At 38.9% G+C, this 14929-nt stretch overlaps 1 protein-coding gene across 1 annotated transcript; it reads left to right on the plus strand.

Moving 5' to 3' along the window:
• The first annotated feature begins 3898 nt into the window (after window positions 1-3898).
• LOC131050250 (cytochrome P450 78A4-like) lies at window positions 3899-6119 on the plus strand. The gene is made up of 2 exons (XM_057984439.2): window positions 3899-4955; window positions 5118-6119. Exons 1-2 carry the CDS (start codon window positions 3942-3944, stop codon window positions 5751-5753), a joined length of 1650 nt encoding a protein of 549 aa, XP_057840422.2. The 5' UTR covers window positions 3899-3941; the 3' UTR covers window positions 5754-6119.
• The last annotated feature ends 8810 nt before the right edge of the window (window positions 6120-14929 follow it).

The following is a 14929-nucleotide window of genomic DNA, read 5'->3' on the forward strand; positions in this document are numbered from 1 at the left end:
AAGAGGAACATTCTATTATATAAATCATCCATTTTGTATAGCATCAAATGTGAAAAAAACAACACATCTTGCCAACCATGACCTAAGCTTGTGCATGTTTCAAAGATAAAATATGCAATTTAACCTATGACTTTGTGTTTATGATGTAATTTTATATCAAATCTACAAAAACATGAAATGAGGAATACACTTTTCTGCACAGTAGCATAGTCGTTGATTCGACTGCGGCCCACCCACCCCACTTATTCCCTCCTGGAATCAGCCTCAAGCCGAGATGTGGCTGGTTCTTGGTAATTCCATCTCTTGGCCCGACCCGGGCAATACGAATGCCCCTATCTATATTATGGCACCTCCCTGAACTGCTGGATCAACTGAATGGGCGATTAGATCAACAACTTGATCGACTTGAGCCGGGTCAAGCTCATCAGCTTAGTCAATCGCTCAAATCTACTGGACCGACTAGATCCCTCATTCATTATTAGTGCTTCGACGACACCCCGCTACAACTGCTCATGCCTTTGCTCCTGGTCATGCCCATGCTTAGGCTCCACCACTAGTACTGATGCTAGTGGTGCTTGCTCCGTGGCTGGAACCGGATCAACGACTATGCTACTGTACACAAAAGCTGCCCATAGAATTTTAAGGGGCCTCCGCAATCGATGCCTCTCTCTGGTGTCCGGCCGGATTGCCAGACGACCGGATCTATTGGTGTTACTATGGGGACTGAGCCAACTGCTTATGATGCTACTGGTGCTGCTCATGGCGATATGGGCCTATACGGGCTATGGGATCAACAATTGGCCTTTACGTATGTCGATCGAGCTGGGCCGAGAGCTGCCGGGTATGGAGATGAATCTGATACTTGTTAGGTGGTTCTAGACGGGATATGCTGGTGCCAGATCAATGGCTTAATCAACACTACCTCTCCCACCCATCCCAGGATAACCAGGCTAGTTGAATCCATATGGTCTTCTCCAAGGTTCGTTATCATTTTGCGTTGTAGTTGGGATCATGGTTCCTTGTATCTGCATACGAGTCTCCAAACACAAACAATGGTTTTTCTTTCTTTTCATTTCCTTCACCTGCAAATAAAAGACCAATAAATGAAATTCACCTTAAAATAAAAGAGAGAAAAACTAATGAGACCCAACAAAGATATTGTGCTCACAAGTAAAACGTAGCAGAACAATTGCTAAGAACGCAACGATTTTTAGGCCCATGTTAGCCATTGTGAGATTGATGTCTCCAAGCATAGGCTATCTTATAAAGTAAAAAACTAACCTGGAGATCACATGATCAACTTGGTAGGCATGAGCAATGAGAGCCAGGTGTTCAGCCACAATACCATCCATGAGAGACATAGTCAAACTTCTTCTGCACTTGCCTCAGGTTCTCTCCGCCGGGTTTCTGTATCACAACTCCTAAATGCCATTCAGCGTGTAATTTCCGACTACGACATCCAAACCTTGCATGCAACATCAGAAAATGAAAATGGAATTTAATAGCGATCAAATTCAAAACCTTGCATGAATATGATTGAAATTATGTTTGGGTGGGAGTGGGAGAAGAGTTTTAAAATCGAAATTCAAATTTTTAGACACACGTGGCTAAAAACTATAGCCGTGCCCGTGAGGTGTGACCAGGAGAGTGGCCGACAAATGTTAGCTGCGTGCAATTGCTTTCCGTCAACCACAAACGACAACATGCCGTCATGTCAGAAGTTCGATGGTGGGTCTCGGAATGTTTGTATGGTGCTGTATGACACGAAAGGGCATGTGATTTTGAGGAGCCGCATCATGACATGGCATGCCGTTTTGGAGCCAGAATAGTGTTACCTTGTCATTCGTCCCTCATAACAAGAGTGATTTGCCTTGCAAAAATTTTAGTTGAGTCTTTGTCTTGTTAAAAATTCGTTGGTTCAATCCCTTATCCGCTTGTAAATCATTTTTTTTAGATCCTTAACATTAAGGTTCAATGGTCTATTGAACCTCTTGAACCCCTTGAACCATCTTGAACAGAGTTCGTAGTGTTCATTTAGGTACCGTAGGTCCTAAGTCTAAGACATTTTTGGGCTAACGTTCACTTAAGTGTTGTGCAAGTGATATGTCATATACTGTTCAAATAGTTCAAGGAAGTTCAAACAGTTCAAGGATGTTCAAACAGTTCGATGAAGTTCAAGGTTCAAGGATGTTCAAACAGATCAGGAAAGTTCAAACAGTTCAGGGAAGTTCAAATAGTTCAAGGATGTTCAAACAGTTCGATGAAGTTCAAGGTTCAAGCTCTGCAAGTCTGATTTTATGATAGTAATATAGACCCGCACACAGTAGATCATATTTTTTTACTCAAGAATTATTTTTGAAATCTCTCTAGTCAGAATGGCGAAGACCAGGCTTCGACCAACATATCCAAAATTGAGAAAGATCCAACGGTGGAAACAAAAGTTGTGGCCCCCGTACCGAGACAGACTTTGACTGTCACAAATATTTTCAGCCCGCCCAACATATTGAATATTTTCATTTTGGTTTAAAATATTCAAGTGCCACTTATCCAAATATTATTATAAACTTGAGAGAATTATATTTCTAAATGTTTATAAGTATTTTATGTTATAAAAAAAGAGTAATGGGGAAAGTGAAAAGCATAAGTGAAAAGGTTTTTCAAGATTCGGTTATAAAACCGAATAATGATCTCATGTAACTATTTATGGCGAAATGATTGAAAGAGCAAGGGTTCTTCTTTTCTTTTCTTCCAGCAGCTTGTGGGTGAGGGAGGGGAGATTTTCTGCAAGATTGAATGGTCTTTGAGCCATGTTTTTGGTATTTGTAAAATGAAGAGAACGTATGTTAAATCTTGGAGTTTAATGATGTTTTCTTTGATTGAAGATGATCTTTGAGTTGTCCCAATCATTTCAGATGCTGTCCTGTTCATTTGAAATGTGTATGTGTTTGTTAAAATCTTTGAATTTTAATTAGTCATATGTCTGAAATGAAATGTCAATCTTTCTTTGTTTCCTTGAAGTTGGAAGATTCGACAAATGGCCTTTGTGCCTTTTATCTAGTTTTCTTTAAACTCATTAAATCTGTAATCACATTCATCTCATGTTAATGGATGAATGTTAGTTTACCTTCTTTGTCTTCGGGTTAAAGGCATAGCAAGTTATTTGATTCGTTGCAAATCATACGAAGGTAGCTGCGCCTTGGAAAATAAGCAGAGAGCAATTGTATATAATTGTGGCAAGTGACTCAACTGTTGTGTTGCAAGTTTGTCTTTCAGCCTTGGGTGTTTAGGAGTCATTTTGTGCAGGTGTTTTGAGAAGACAAATCGGTTCACTAACAAATAGCTACAGCCGTGTTTTCGTACTCTTCAACAACTAAAATCAATCGTACACATATGTAATGTACTAGAACCCTTTGGAAATGAGACATCAACAATCTCGGCGTATCAGTCCTAACAGGAATAGCGGCCAAAAATTTCTCCAAACGTTGCCGTGGACAAGTATCGAGGAGTTAAATCGGTGTTTGTATTGGAAAGTTAAAATTTGATTGAAGTCCTCGAAAAAAATCTGTTACCTGGCGAAGCTTCAACGTTGTGTTGTCACTCAAATGGCTACCTTAGCTGGCTTTTCCTGGGAGAAAACCCATTTTCTATTTATGTGCCGTTGAGATTTTGCCCCGCAAGGCAATTGGGATTGGACACCGCCGCTTTGATTCCCATGCAACTTAGCGGCTAGAAATCTGTTTATTGGGGCTACAATACCAAGTAAATATTTTTTTAAAATGATAACGGACGGTTGTGCTTCACCACTGGAATCGGCGCCCCGCTTATTTCTGTCCTTTTCCATCGGGCGTCAAGTATAAAATGGTCTGATTCTCAGCCATATTTGCATCCACATCTACTGCTCGGTTTGAACTGTCAAGGTATATTTATCTCCAGTTGCTCCAATGGAAAGTCGTAGTGGGAGTTGTGGTGGCGGAGGAGGGTGGTGGCTCTATGCCATTTCGCTCTTAACGAAGGATGGACGCGGCTACATGCTACACAACACGGATCACACCCTTTCTGCATGGCCGCTCTACGTCGCAATTCTGCTCGTGGCTGCCTGCGCCGTTGTGGTTGCATGGTTGAGCCCGGGAGGATGTGCATGGGCCGCCAGGAAGAAAGGCGGTGCCACCATTCCTGGGCCCAGAGGCTTTCCCATCATCGGAAGCCTCATTGATATGAGCCGTGGTCTTGCCCATCGCAGACTCGCTCAGTTGGCTGATATTCATGGTGCAAAGAAGCTGATGGCATTTAGCTTGGGTTCAACTCCGGCTGTTATTACATCTGATCCTGAGGTGGCTCGAGAGTTGCTCAGCTCAGTAAATTTCTCAGATAGGCCGCTCAAGCAATCCGCTCAGCAGCTCATGTTCGGGCGTGCTATTGGGTTTGCACCCAACGGTGAATACTGGAGAATGCTCCGCCGAATTTCCGCCACCCATCTCTTCGGGCCCCGCAGGATCGCCGCCCACGAGCCTGGGCGACAAGCGGACTCACTTGTCATGCTGAAGAAAATTCACGAGGAGTATGTTTCCGGCGGCGTTGTGTTGCTGCGCCGCCATTTGCAAGCGGCGGCGCTGAACAACATCATGGGTAGCGTTTTCGGTAGGAGGTTCGATATCTGCGGTGATAGCGAGGAAGTGAGGAGTCTGAGAGAGATGGTGGAGGAGGGATTCGAGCTTCTTGGGGCGTTTAACTGGGCAGACCATCTTCCATGGCTGAGGTTCCTGGATCCCCTGCGAATCCACTCTCGTTGCGCCAGCCTCGTCCCACGCGTGAGAGGCTTCGTGAGGAATATCATCGAGGAGCACCGACTCAAAGATAAGGATAACGACACCGAAGACTCTGATTTTGTCGATGTTCTCTTGTCTCTTAATGGAGAAGACAAACTGGACGATGAAGACATGATCTCTGTCCTCTGGGTATGATAAAGATTGGATCGTGTTCTAGCTTTGTATAGAAAAGTCGCATCTTGAATCTTGTTCCTTGTTGTTTTTTTCTCTTTTAATGTTCTTGACTTTGATGATTGTTCTTGAATTCGTGGTCATTGATTGTTGTTGGTTCTTGATGGTGGGTGCATGCAGGAAATGATATTTCGTGGGACTGAAACGACGGCACTGCTGACAGAGTGGACCATGGCGGAGATGGTGAGGAACCCAGGAGCTCAGAGGAAGCTTCAGGAAGAACTGGAGGTCGTGGTGGGAAAGAGCAGAAGCGTTAGAGACTCGGACATCTGCAAACTCCATTACCTGCAGGCGGTGGTGAAGGAGACTCTGCGAATGCACCCACCTGGTCCACTCCTATCATGGGCCCGACTCTCCACTCGGGACACCAATGTGGGTGATGGGAAGTTCTGTGTGCCAGCGAGTACCACCGCCATGGTGAATATGTGGTCGATTACACGTGACCCTCTCATTTGGGATTCCCCGGACCATTTCCGACCAGAGAGGTTCCTTGAATCTGAGGGCGGTGAGAATGTGGATGTCAGAGGAAATGACTTGAGGCTTGCGCCCTTTGGGTCGGGTCGTCGGGTCTGCCCTGGAAAAGCTCTCGGTCTTTCAACTGTTCATCTTTGGGTGGCCAAACTGCTGCACCATTTCTACTTTGTTGCACACCACCAGCATCCCGTCGATCTGTCTGAGGTTCTTAAGCTCTCCTGCGAGATGGTGCATCCGCTTCAAGCTGTTCCTGTCATGAGGGTCGATCTCAAAATAGTATGAGAAATGAATCTTTCTGTCGATCGTCCTGCTTTTTTTCGTCTTCGGTGGGCATAAATATAGCGTCTTGCGGTTATATATAATGTTTTGTTTGTCGTAACAGTGTAACGGTTCTATGAATTCTAGTGACGGTGAACATGAGGGGGACGCACATTTTGTCGCTTTAGAATGTTTGCGCCGCTGTTCCGTCTCTGAAAGATTCAATTTTGTAGATATTGGTCTGGCGTTTACCCGACTGCAGCAGCAAGATCAATTTTTTGACTGATTATTATGTATGTTGTGGGATTTCTTAATGCCCCCAACCATCCCACGTAGCGAGCTTACGTTTTATTAAATAATAATATGTGCCTTCTTGTGGATGAGGGTCTTTACAGGTTTCTCCCTATAAAAAAAACATTAAAGTCTAGGTCATTGGATTAACTCTCCATTCTTTTTAACAATGATAATGAGTGCTATTTTAAGCGTCATTATGAGTGTCATTCTACTATGTATGTAGTGGGACTTCTTAATGTCTAGCGAGTTAATTTGTTTTGATGATCTTCTATTTTACTTTTATTTTTTTACTTCTAAGAATTTTTCATATATGTCATATGATGAACCTATGTTTATGTATTCCGATAGCATTCTTATGGCTTTTATATATTCATGTATTGGTTGTCACACTAAATTAATGCACAATTTATGAAGGATTATCCAATTAGATGAATTCAGTAGACTAAGAGCAAACCAATGACATCAATAACGGTGTACGAATAACCAATTTTTTTAGCATCATTACTTTTGTGTATTTTCTTTAAATTTTGAATAGAAGAAAGTTTCGAGGGTAGAAACAAACAAACACCCACTCTCTTTCATTATTTTAATTCCTTTCTCTAGAGTAATGTTGCTGACATGGAAGTCAATTTCTAGTACCACTTTATTTTTTATCTCATCTATTTCCTAAGGTGAATCCTCGTCCTTTTATTTTTTCAATTTCCTAATGAATAGCTTCATATTGTTCTTTGCTGAAAAACTTTAAATTTGTTGGATTTAAGAATTGATCATTGGAAAGAAAAATGGTACATGCAAGGGCTCTAATATCATTTACCCATCTCCACTAGCCATAAGGTCAATGATCATCCTCTCCTAAGCAACATCGCCATTTTGGAACTTTGGAGGGGAATCCCAGATTTGGTTAATTTCTTCAATATCTAGTACACTTTTTCCCACTTGCTTTATGTTTACACAATGAATAGAATAATCAACCAAGGGTTAAACATAGTTTGGTTTCTTTGGAAGTGCCCTTGAAGGAACATTTGATGAATATGGCACCTCAAATTGTCGTATCCGATTTCCAAATTCTATTTTTTCTAATGCTTCTTCTATTATTATTATTATTATTATCCTTTCATTTGGTGTAGAGATCCTAGGGGCAAGGGTAACAACATTACCTAACATAGTTTGTATCTTTAGTTCTCCCTAATAACTAAGATCAACTCTCTTTCTTTTCTCTTCCCCATTGATAATTGTGCACCATTACACTTTTGTTTCCCTTGGCTTTGCATTATAGATGTAGTTCCTCACCAAATCTTCAATCTTATCAAATTGGTGGTAAAAATTGGACTTATTTACTCCATGCCTAATTTAATCAGTGTAACAAAAATAATTAATGGAAGTAGGAGAAAAGTAAACCTTCTTATCGATGCTCAACTGAACTCTATTTGATTCATTCAGTTGTCAAAGGATCTAAAAAAATATAATTCTATCAAGTATTTGAATCTAGAGGGACCAATCACCCAAAATTTTCCTCACTTAACATCAAGCACCATATCCTTTAGCCCATCAAATTTAATTACTCTTTGAGACAATCTTCTCGTTTAGAACCTTGAGAATTTTGGACAAAATAGTCTTCAAACATAATATAGTTTGATGACTACAAATAGCATCCCATATGTAAGTCCATGGATAAACGAGCACTGGAACTCCCTTAGCATTGTGCACTCTCAAATTGATTGCAAAATTCCACATTTTTCTTTGACTATATAAAGAGGTGATGACATAGTAGAGAATACCATTTAAAGTGCATAATTTTGTTATCATCTTTATTGGATATCAAATCCCTATGGATCCCAACTACAATGAAAGAAGAATAATGAATGATCTTGTGTTAAATATCTATGTTGGATATTTGGCAATATCATCATAAGGTTGATTAGCTTTTGATTTATAAAATCCACTATTTAAACCTAATGTAGAGCATAGTAAGTATTGATGAATTAGTTTTTAATTATATCAACAACAAATGACTCAAAATGGAGGCGATGTATGGGAGGAGTAGGGGCTCTAGGGCTTCTAGGGATGGAGGTGATGTAGGAAACTTGGAGGATGATGAAGATGATGGAGAGGAGTATGCGGAAGGCTTTGGACAATCAATCTTGTCCTATGTTTTCATCCCCTTTTTCTATCATGATTGGTCATGTACTATTTGTAGTCTCATTGCCTGTGTTTTCCTAGTAGGGGGTTGGCCCTATTTCTACTATTGGGCCTTTTTTTTTGACTGGTGCAAGCCTTGTGTGAAGTATGGACTTTGATTCTTTAGTACTTCTCCTTGGTTTGATGTGGGCCAAGACATAGTTATTCTTGTTAAGGGTTTTTAGGGTCATGTGCTTGTATCAACTTCGTTTAGGTTATTGGCTTCAATCAAGTGTGGGTGGTCTCTTGTATGGGTAGTAGGTATGGGGGGCTTCTTCTTGTAGCTCTCTAATCATCTATGGTGGTTGTTGGGGGCTCATAGATGGAGTTCTCAGCCGCCTCTACTTCTTCTTCCCTCCTTGGTTTTGGGCTCTATGTTTTGTTTTCTCTATTCCCTCTATTGATGGTGGAAGTAATTTTTCCAAGCATTCTTATTTGGCATTACTCCCTATGATGGGGGTGGTGGTGGGGTGCTTCCTCTCCCTTTTAGGCTATTTCTCTTTTATTATTGGCCCTACTAGTTAGGGTTGTTTACGACTATTATGGATTTTTTTTGGTTGTTTACAACAATTATGGCTTTTTCTTTTGCTAGATTTTTTAGTGTTCTAATGTGTAAATGATATTCATATAAATATGTTCAAGTCTGAAGTTATATATATTATTATTCTCTTTACTGATATTTTCTATTTCATATGTCATGGGTTGTTGAAGATAACATTAATAATTTCAATATCTCTTCAACACTTCTTTTGCATATACTTATAGTCTATGCTTCACTGATCAAGGCATGCCTTGATCGGTCATGTCTTTTAGACATGCCTGATCAAGACATTTCTTGATCGGTGTATAGACATCGCCTTTAGTTAAATATAAACACATTAACATGTGTTGTGTTGATAACCATCAGTCACGTCTTTTCTATTTATCATGTGTCAAGACAAAATTTCAATATTGAGACAGTATCAAATATGATTCATTTTTATCATTTCATGAGCAATAACTAATAGAATTTACAATATGGATGCTTATATATTATTGATTCAAATATATATACATATATATAATGTCTTATCTAGATATACAATCTACTTGAAAGATGGAAGGTCTCCTGCATGATACTCTTTTTTCCTTATTCTTTTCATTCCAAACCTCTAATCCCAAACTTACTCTATGGTGGAAAATATATTTCTTCCAAGATTCCATGCACACCTACCTGTCATGAGCTATTTGTAGGAAGTTGTTTGTGTGCAAACTTTGGGATCTCCATCCCCAACTTGGTCTTGACATTGTAGTAGTAATAACTAGTTGAATTTATTGTTGGTAGGTGATTTTGAATTTGAATTTTAAGGGGGAATTTGAGTGGATGGTCCGAAGATAAAAGGAAATAAAATTTCTCAATGTCAGTTAGAGAGTGCAATAGTAGTAGAGGAATGGTTTTTGTTCTTTTAGTGTTTCAGAGTGTGCAGTAGTAGCTATGTATTTGTTTGTGCCGAGAGCAATGATTGCTCCATGCATTTTGTGGCTCTTGATGAGCACTAATTTCTCTAGGTATCAATTAATCTAAGTGAGCAACGTGTCAGTTAAAGAGATCTCTGAGAAGCTTTGTAGTTTGTAAGAGAGCTCAAGGAATCTCTAGATTGTTTAGTGTTTGGGAGAAGCTCCATAATGCTGTAAATTAGTTTGTAATTAGTAGCTATAAGAAATTAATTTATTTAAGAATTTTTTTGTTTTGTAAAAGTGATCTACAGGTTTAATAGAAAGAAAGTAAATTACATGTCTCCATTATTTGTCTATGCTTTCATTGTCTATTACTAGTGATTGGCAAATCTAAGTTGCAATCTCAAAGGTTAATTTGTTTCTCATATTTTGGGATTGGAATCATAGCTCACCCTCTACCCTTGCTGAGAATTTTAGATTCTTTACATGGTATTAGTGCCAATTGACCCTAAATCCTTGTGAGTTTGGGCATTTATTCTCTAGGTATTTAGTTCTATTGTGTAGGAGACATGGCTAGAGATGAAGGAATGAGTTGGCAGTAGCCACCATCCTTTAATGAGAAAAGTTATAATGTTTGGGAAAAGAAGATGAAGACTATCATGGTTGCGAATGATTTGTAGGAGCTTTTGGTCAATGGGTTTGTGGATACAACTAATCCAACTCAGTTTTCTACCCTTACAAACCATCAAAAGACCCAGTTGAGAGAGACGAGGAGGAAATATATAAAGGCCCTTAGTTTGATTCAGGTATCCTTGATAGAGGCAATATTTCCTAGAATAGAAGTAGTTAACTATGTGAAAGAAGCTTAGGAAGTCCTCCAAACATGATACAAGGGAACTAATAAAGTAAAATAAGTGAAGCTACAAATGCTTCAAACAAATTTTGAGACTCTTCAAATAAAGGATAGTGTCTATTTTATACTTTCACACAAAATTCTATGGTTTATTGAATTAGTTGAGGATATATAGAGAAACCATGGAGGAACAAAGAATTATGGAGAAGGTCCTCTATAATTTGCCCTCTAAGTTTTATACAATCATCATTACCATTGAAGGGCCCAAGGACCTCTCTACATTGATAGTGAATGAGTTAATGGGTTCTCTTCAAACCCATGAGTAGCGCCTAAATAGGTATGCTACATCTTCCCAAGAGAAAGGTTTCAAATCTCAGGCCAATGTAAGAGGTAGGTGGAGAATAAACAATGTTGAAAGGAGCCAAAGAGATAGAGGTTGTGGCAACTCCTAAAAAGGAAAAAAAAGAGGACATAGCTCATGATGAGCTCAAAGTCATGAGGGAACAAGAATATCTTAGATTAGCTCTAAACAAGGCAAGAAGACCAACAGTTTGAATTAGAGGTATCACAAAATCAATGTTGAGTGTCAGTACTATCATAAGTTTGGTCATTATGAAAGTGAGTGCTGGAAAACATATAATAATCAATCCCCAAAAATATGGTTGTTGTGTGTAGACATCTAAAAATGGTCAACGCTTGTGGAGTCATACTTTAACATTTGCACATTGCCTTATTTTAGGGTTCTTGTGTCGCATTAACATTTCTTCTATGTTGCGCACTTGGTCTTTATCATTTGCGAGCATCGAGTCCTTCTTCTACATTCCTCATTTTTCTCGCTTTCGAATTAGGTCTTGTCGATAGCAATCTTCAGTCATGATTTTGGTCGATCTTATCCTGTCGCATCATGGTGCATGCTCATTTATCATCATTTGGACATTGTCAATCCTAATCGATGATAGAATTAGGGTTTTGTCTTCTTGTCAATCTTGTCATTTTGCGATCGATTCGTCATCGATCCTTGTCCTTGTCAATCTTGTCATTGTGCAATCGATTCATCATTGATCCTTGTCCTTGTCAATCTTGTCATTTTGCAATCGATTTGTCATCGATCCTTGTCCTTGTCAGCCTTGTCATTTTGCGATTGATTCGTCATCGATCCTTGTCCTTGTCAATCTTGTCATTTTGCGATCGATTCATCATCGATCCTTGTCCTTTTCAATCATGTCAATTTGGATCGATTAGTCATTGTTCCTCATCAATTGGCGCCCCTCAATTTGATCTCCTTGTCAATCCTCGTTGATTTGTCATTGATTTTTGTCAATCAATCTCAATCATTTATCAACATTGGTCCTTTGTCAATCAGAATCATGATCGAACCTACATTAATTTCTTGTTGTCTTGACCTAATTCCTTGTCCTCTTATTTCTAGGGTTTTATGATTTGTTCATTTAATCCTTTTCTTCTTCTTTGTGGGTAAATAAATCTATTTATTTAGTCGTAGGTCTCTTTCATGAATTAATTAATGGATGAAACCCTATTAATTAATTCACCTAATTTCTATTTCTCCTATTTTCTTTAATTTTTCTAATATCTCCCCTAATTTCATTCCCTCATTTTTCTCCTATGTTTATGCTTCCATTTGTTGCAATCATGGAGGCTATTTTCTCTCTTCCCTTTTGTCATGGGAATGGCATTTCAATCTTGTCATACATTTGTCATAATTTTGCCATTCTTGATTTGAATTTCCTTTCAAATCTCTTCATGCTAATCTTGTCCTCTCTCCTATTTGTCTATAAATTGGATGATTTTATTCAATGAAAAGGAGATCAATCACACTTTCGAGTAACCTTATACTGCGAGTTTCATCAACAACTTGCTTTCCACTTGCATTCTGCACTTGTAGGTGAGATCCACATCAAATTTGAAGCTGAAAGAAGAACAATGGAGCCACATGAAGGAGATATCTGCGTCGATTTATTTCAATTTCATTTGATTTGAATATCTTGTCTTTATGTCTTCATTGATTGGATTGGGATTGCTTTCATAGCAACTTTAGGTTTTGTGGTTGTCCTAATTGCTATTGTTTTGATGATTTTCAATTTCCTGATCTACATTTCTGGTGAACCTGATGTGAACTAACCCCTTAACCATGTTTTGAGTGCTTTTGAACTATTTGTAGGTGAAAAACTCAAGAAACAAGGTGACTCGGAGCTTTCTGGACACTTCTGCGCCTATGTTGATGTTTTCTACACCTGTGTTGAAGTTTTCTGCACCTGTGTTTGAGTTTTCTACGTCCGTGTTTTAGTTTTTTGTGCTTGTGTTGAAGTTTTCTGCGCCTGTGTTTGAGTTTTTTGCGCCTGTGTTTGAGCTTTCTGTGCCCGTGTTGAAGTTTTGTGCGCCTGTGTTGAAGTTTTATGCACCTATGTTGATGTGTTCTACGCCTGTGTTGAGGCATTCTGTGCCTGTGCATGGCCAGAAATAGAGGTAAAATCAGTTGTTTTTACTTGCAAATTTGTTTGTTTTCATTCTGTTTCTTGCATTCCAGTTTTTCTTTGGTACTAATTCTCTGTGCAGCATCTGGGCATTACGTGTGACAAAGACTAAAAATGCAACTACTAATGAATCTTATGCAGGACACGCTCAAAGGCTCTCATTAAAACATCTTGCTTGCGATTTTTAAAGTAGTTGCACATTTCATTTCTTAAACATTAATGAACACCATGCATGCTTTGTCTATTTTTAATTTGATTGCATGTTTTAACCCTTAGAACTGGGCCTACCTCCCAATTTGCCTGGCACTTCACACAGGCATTAGTGAGAGGGAATGACCCAAAGTGGTGATGGGCTAAAGCCAAGCTCTTCCAAACAACTCTAAATAACTATGGATGCAATGAAAGTTGTAGACAACGGGTGCTGGAATGGTATTGCGATGATTTATTCATCGGATCAATACCCACCAGAATGGATGCCCTTACTAGAATCTCTTGTTTTTAGATGCCAAAATCCTTCTATCTGTTGGCTCAGGCATTGTGATACGCACATGCCAAAGACACCTCTCATGTACTCCTCAGTTAGAGATAGCAAGTTCTTGGGAAGTGATGCCCCTTGAACTCGAAGCTTGGTATGGCCGAGAAGTGAGTGCACTGTAAGGGGGAGCCAGCGCTACCAAGCGTCTAGCTATCCGTCTGAGTGTTGTATTTTATGGTTAGAGGATTCAACAGATATTGCCCTTGCCAGCCATAGGATTTGTTGTGAATGTGCTTGATTGTCTTGAGTCAAAGTCAAACAAACATTTTGTCTTCTGTGATTGTCAAAGGTTAAATCAAAAAAAAAACTTTCAAAAGTGCTCATAATCAACTTGGGTTTTCAAAATCAACAACCTTCAATTCAAAACAAAATCCAAACAAAAGTCCAAATTTGTCCAAGTATTCATCCAACCTTTGAACATGGCTTGTCAAAACATTGAATATCTTTGTTTCAAAATTCATGTCACTTCAGGCTAGGTTTTGCATAGTCCAACTTAGGTCCTAGGACATATTGTCATCTCCCTTCATTTTAGTCCTTTTAATTGCAAGCGTCCTCATTTTGCACTTAGGTTCAAAATCATATCCCTAAGTTTGCATTTCATTGTCATATCTAAGATAGATTTCCATTTAGGTGACATTCGTGCATTATCCTTGTCATGCTAAAATTAGGTCTTGCATAGGTTGCATTTTGCATATTCCAAGTCATTGGTCTTCGCATATCCTTATCATTGTATTGTCATCTTGTCTTGGCTTCATCTTGTCATATCATATCCTTAGATCATTTTCATGTCATATCTTAAGTCATTGTCATAACCATTGCCTTCTTGCATTTAGTCTCAAAAATTTGGTTTTCAAACTTGAAAAATCAAAACTTTGGATGATACCCTAAGTTGTTGTTAGGGAGTCTTGACTTTGTCTAAAATTTGTCCTTTCATTAATATCATTTTTGTCAAACCTAGCTTAGTATCCAAGCATATAGGTGAGACATTGTCAATTTGTCCTATTGTCATTTGGTCCTTTGTCCTTTAAGGTCTTGGCTTCATTTCAACGTCCCAAGGATGAGTCTTTAGGTTTGCATTCCAAAAAGTTTGTCCAAACCTTGAAAAACAACAAAAATATAGGTTGCATTCTTGCCATAGATTACATTTTCACCTATTTAAGTTGCATATCATACATCATCCTTTTAAAATAAAAAAAATCCCAAAGATATTGCATTTGTATAGTGACATGCCTGCTGAAACAAGGTCAAAATCTAAGAAGATGGGTGAACCAACATATCAACCCATTGACAACGTATCAAACTCACAGTTTCAACCTAGTCAAACATTACAAATTGAAGGTTCGTCAAACACATCATTACCACAATATAGTTGAACCACCTCCATTATATGAGCTAGTGTTTGTACCCATGA

This window comes from Cryptomeria japonica, chromosome 1, assembly GCF_030272615.1.
Source record: "Cryptomeria japonica chromosome 1, Sugi_1.0, whole genome shotgun sequence".
NCBI classification, from domain to species: Eukaryota; Viridiplantae; Streptophyta; class Pinopsida; order Cupressales; family Cupressaceae; genus Cryptomeria; species Cryptomeria japonica.

Coding starts and splice junctions, on each gene's coding strand:
- LOC131050250 (XM_057984439.2), top strand. CDS start 3,942: ATGGAAAGTCGTAGTGGGAGTTGTGGTGGCGGAGGAGGGTGGTGGCTC. Junction 4,956..5,117: donor ACATGATCTCTGTCCTCTGG/GTATGATAAAGA, acceptor GGGTGCATGCAG/GAAATGATATTTCGTGGGAC.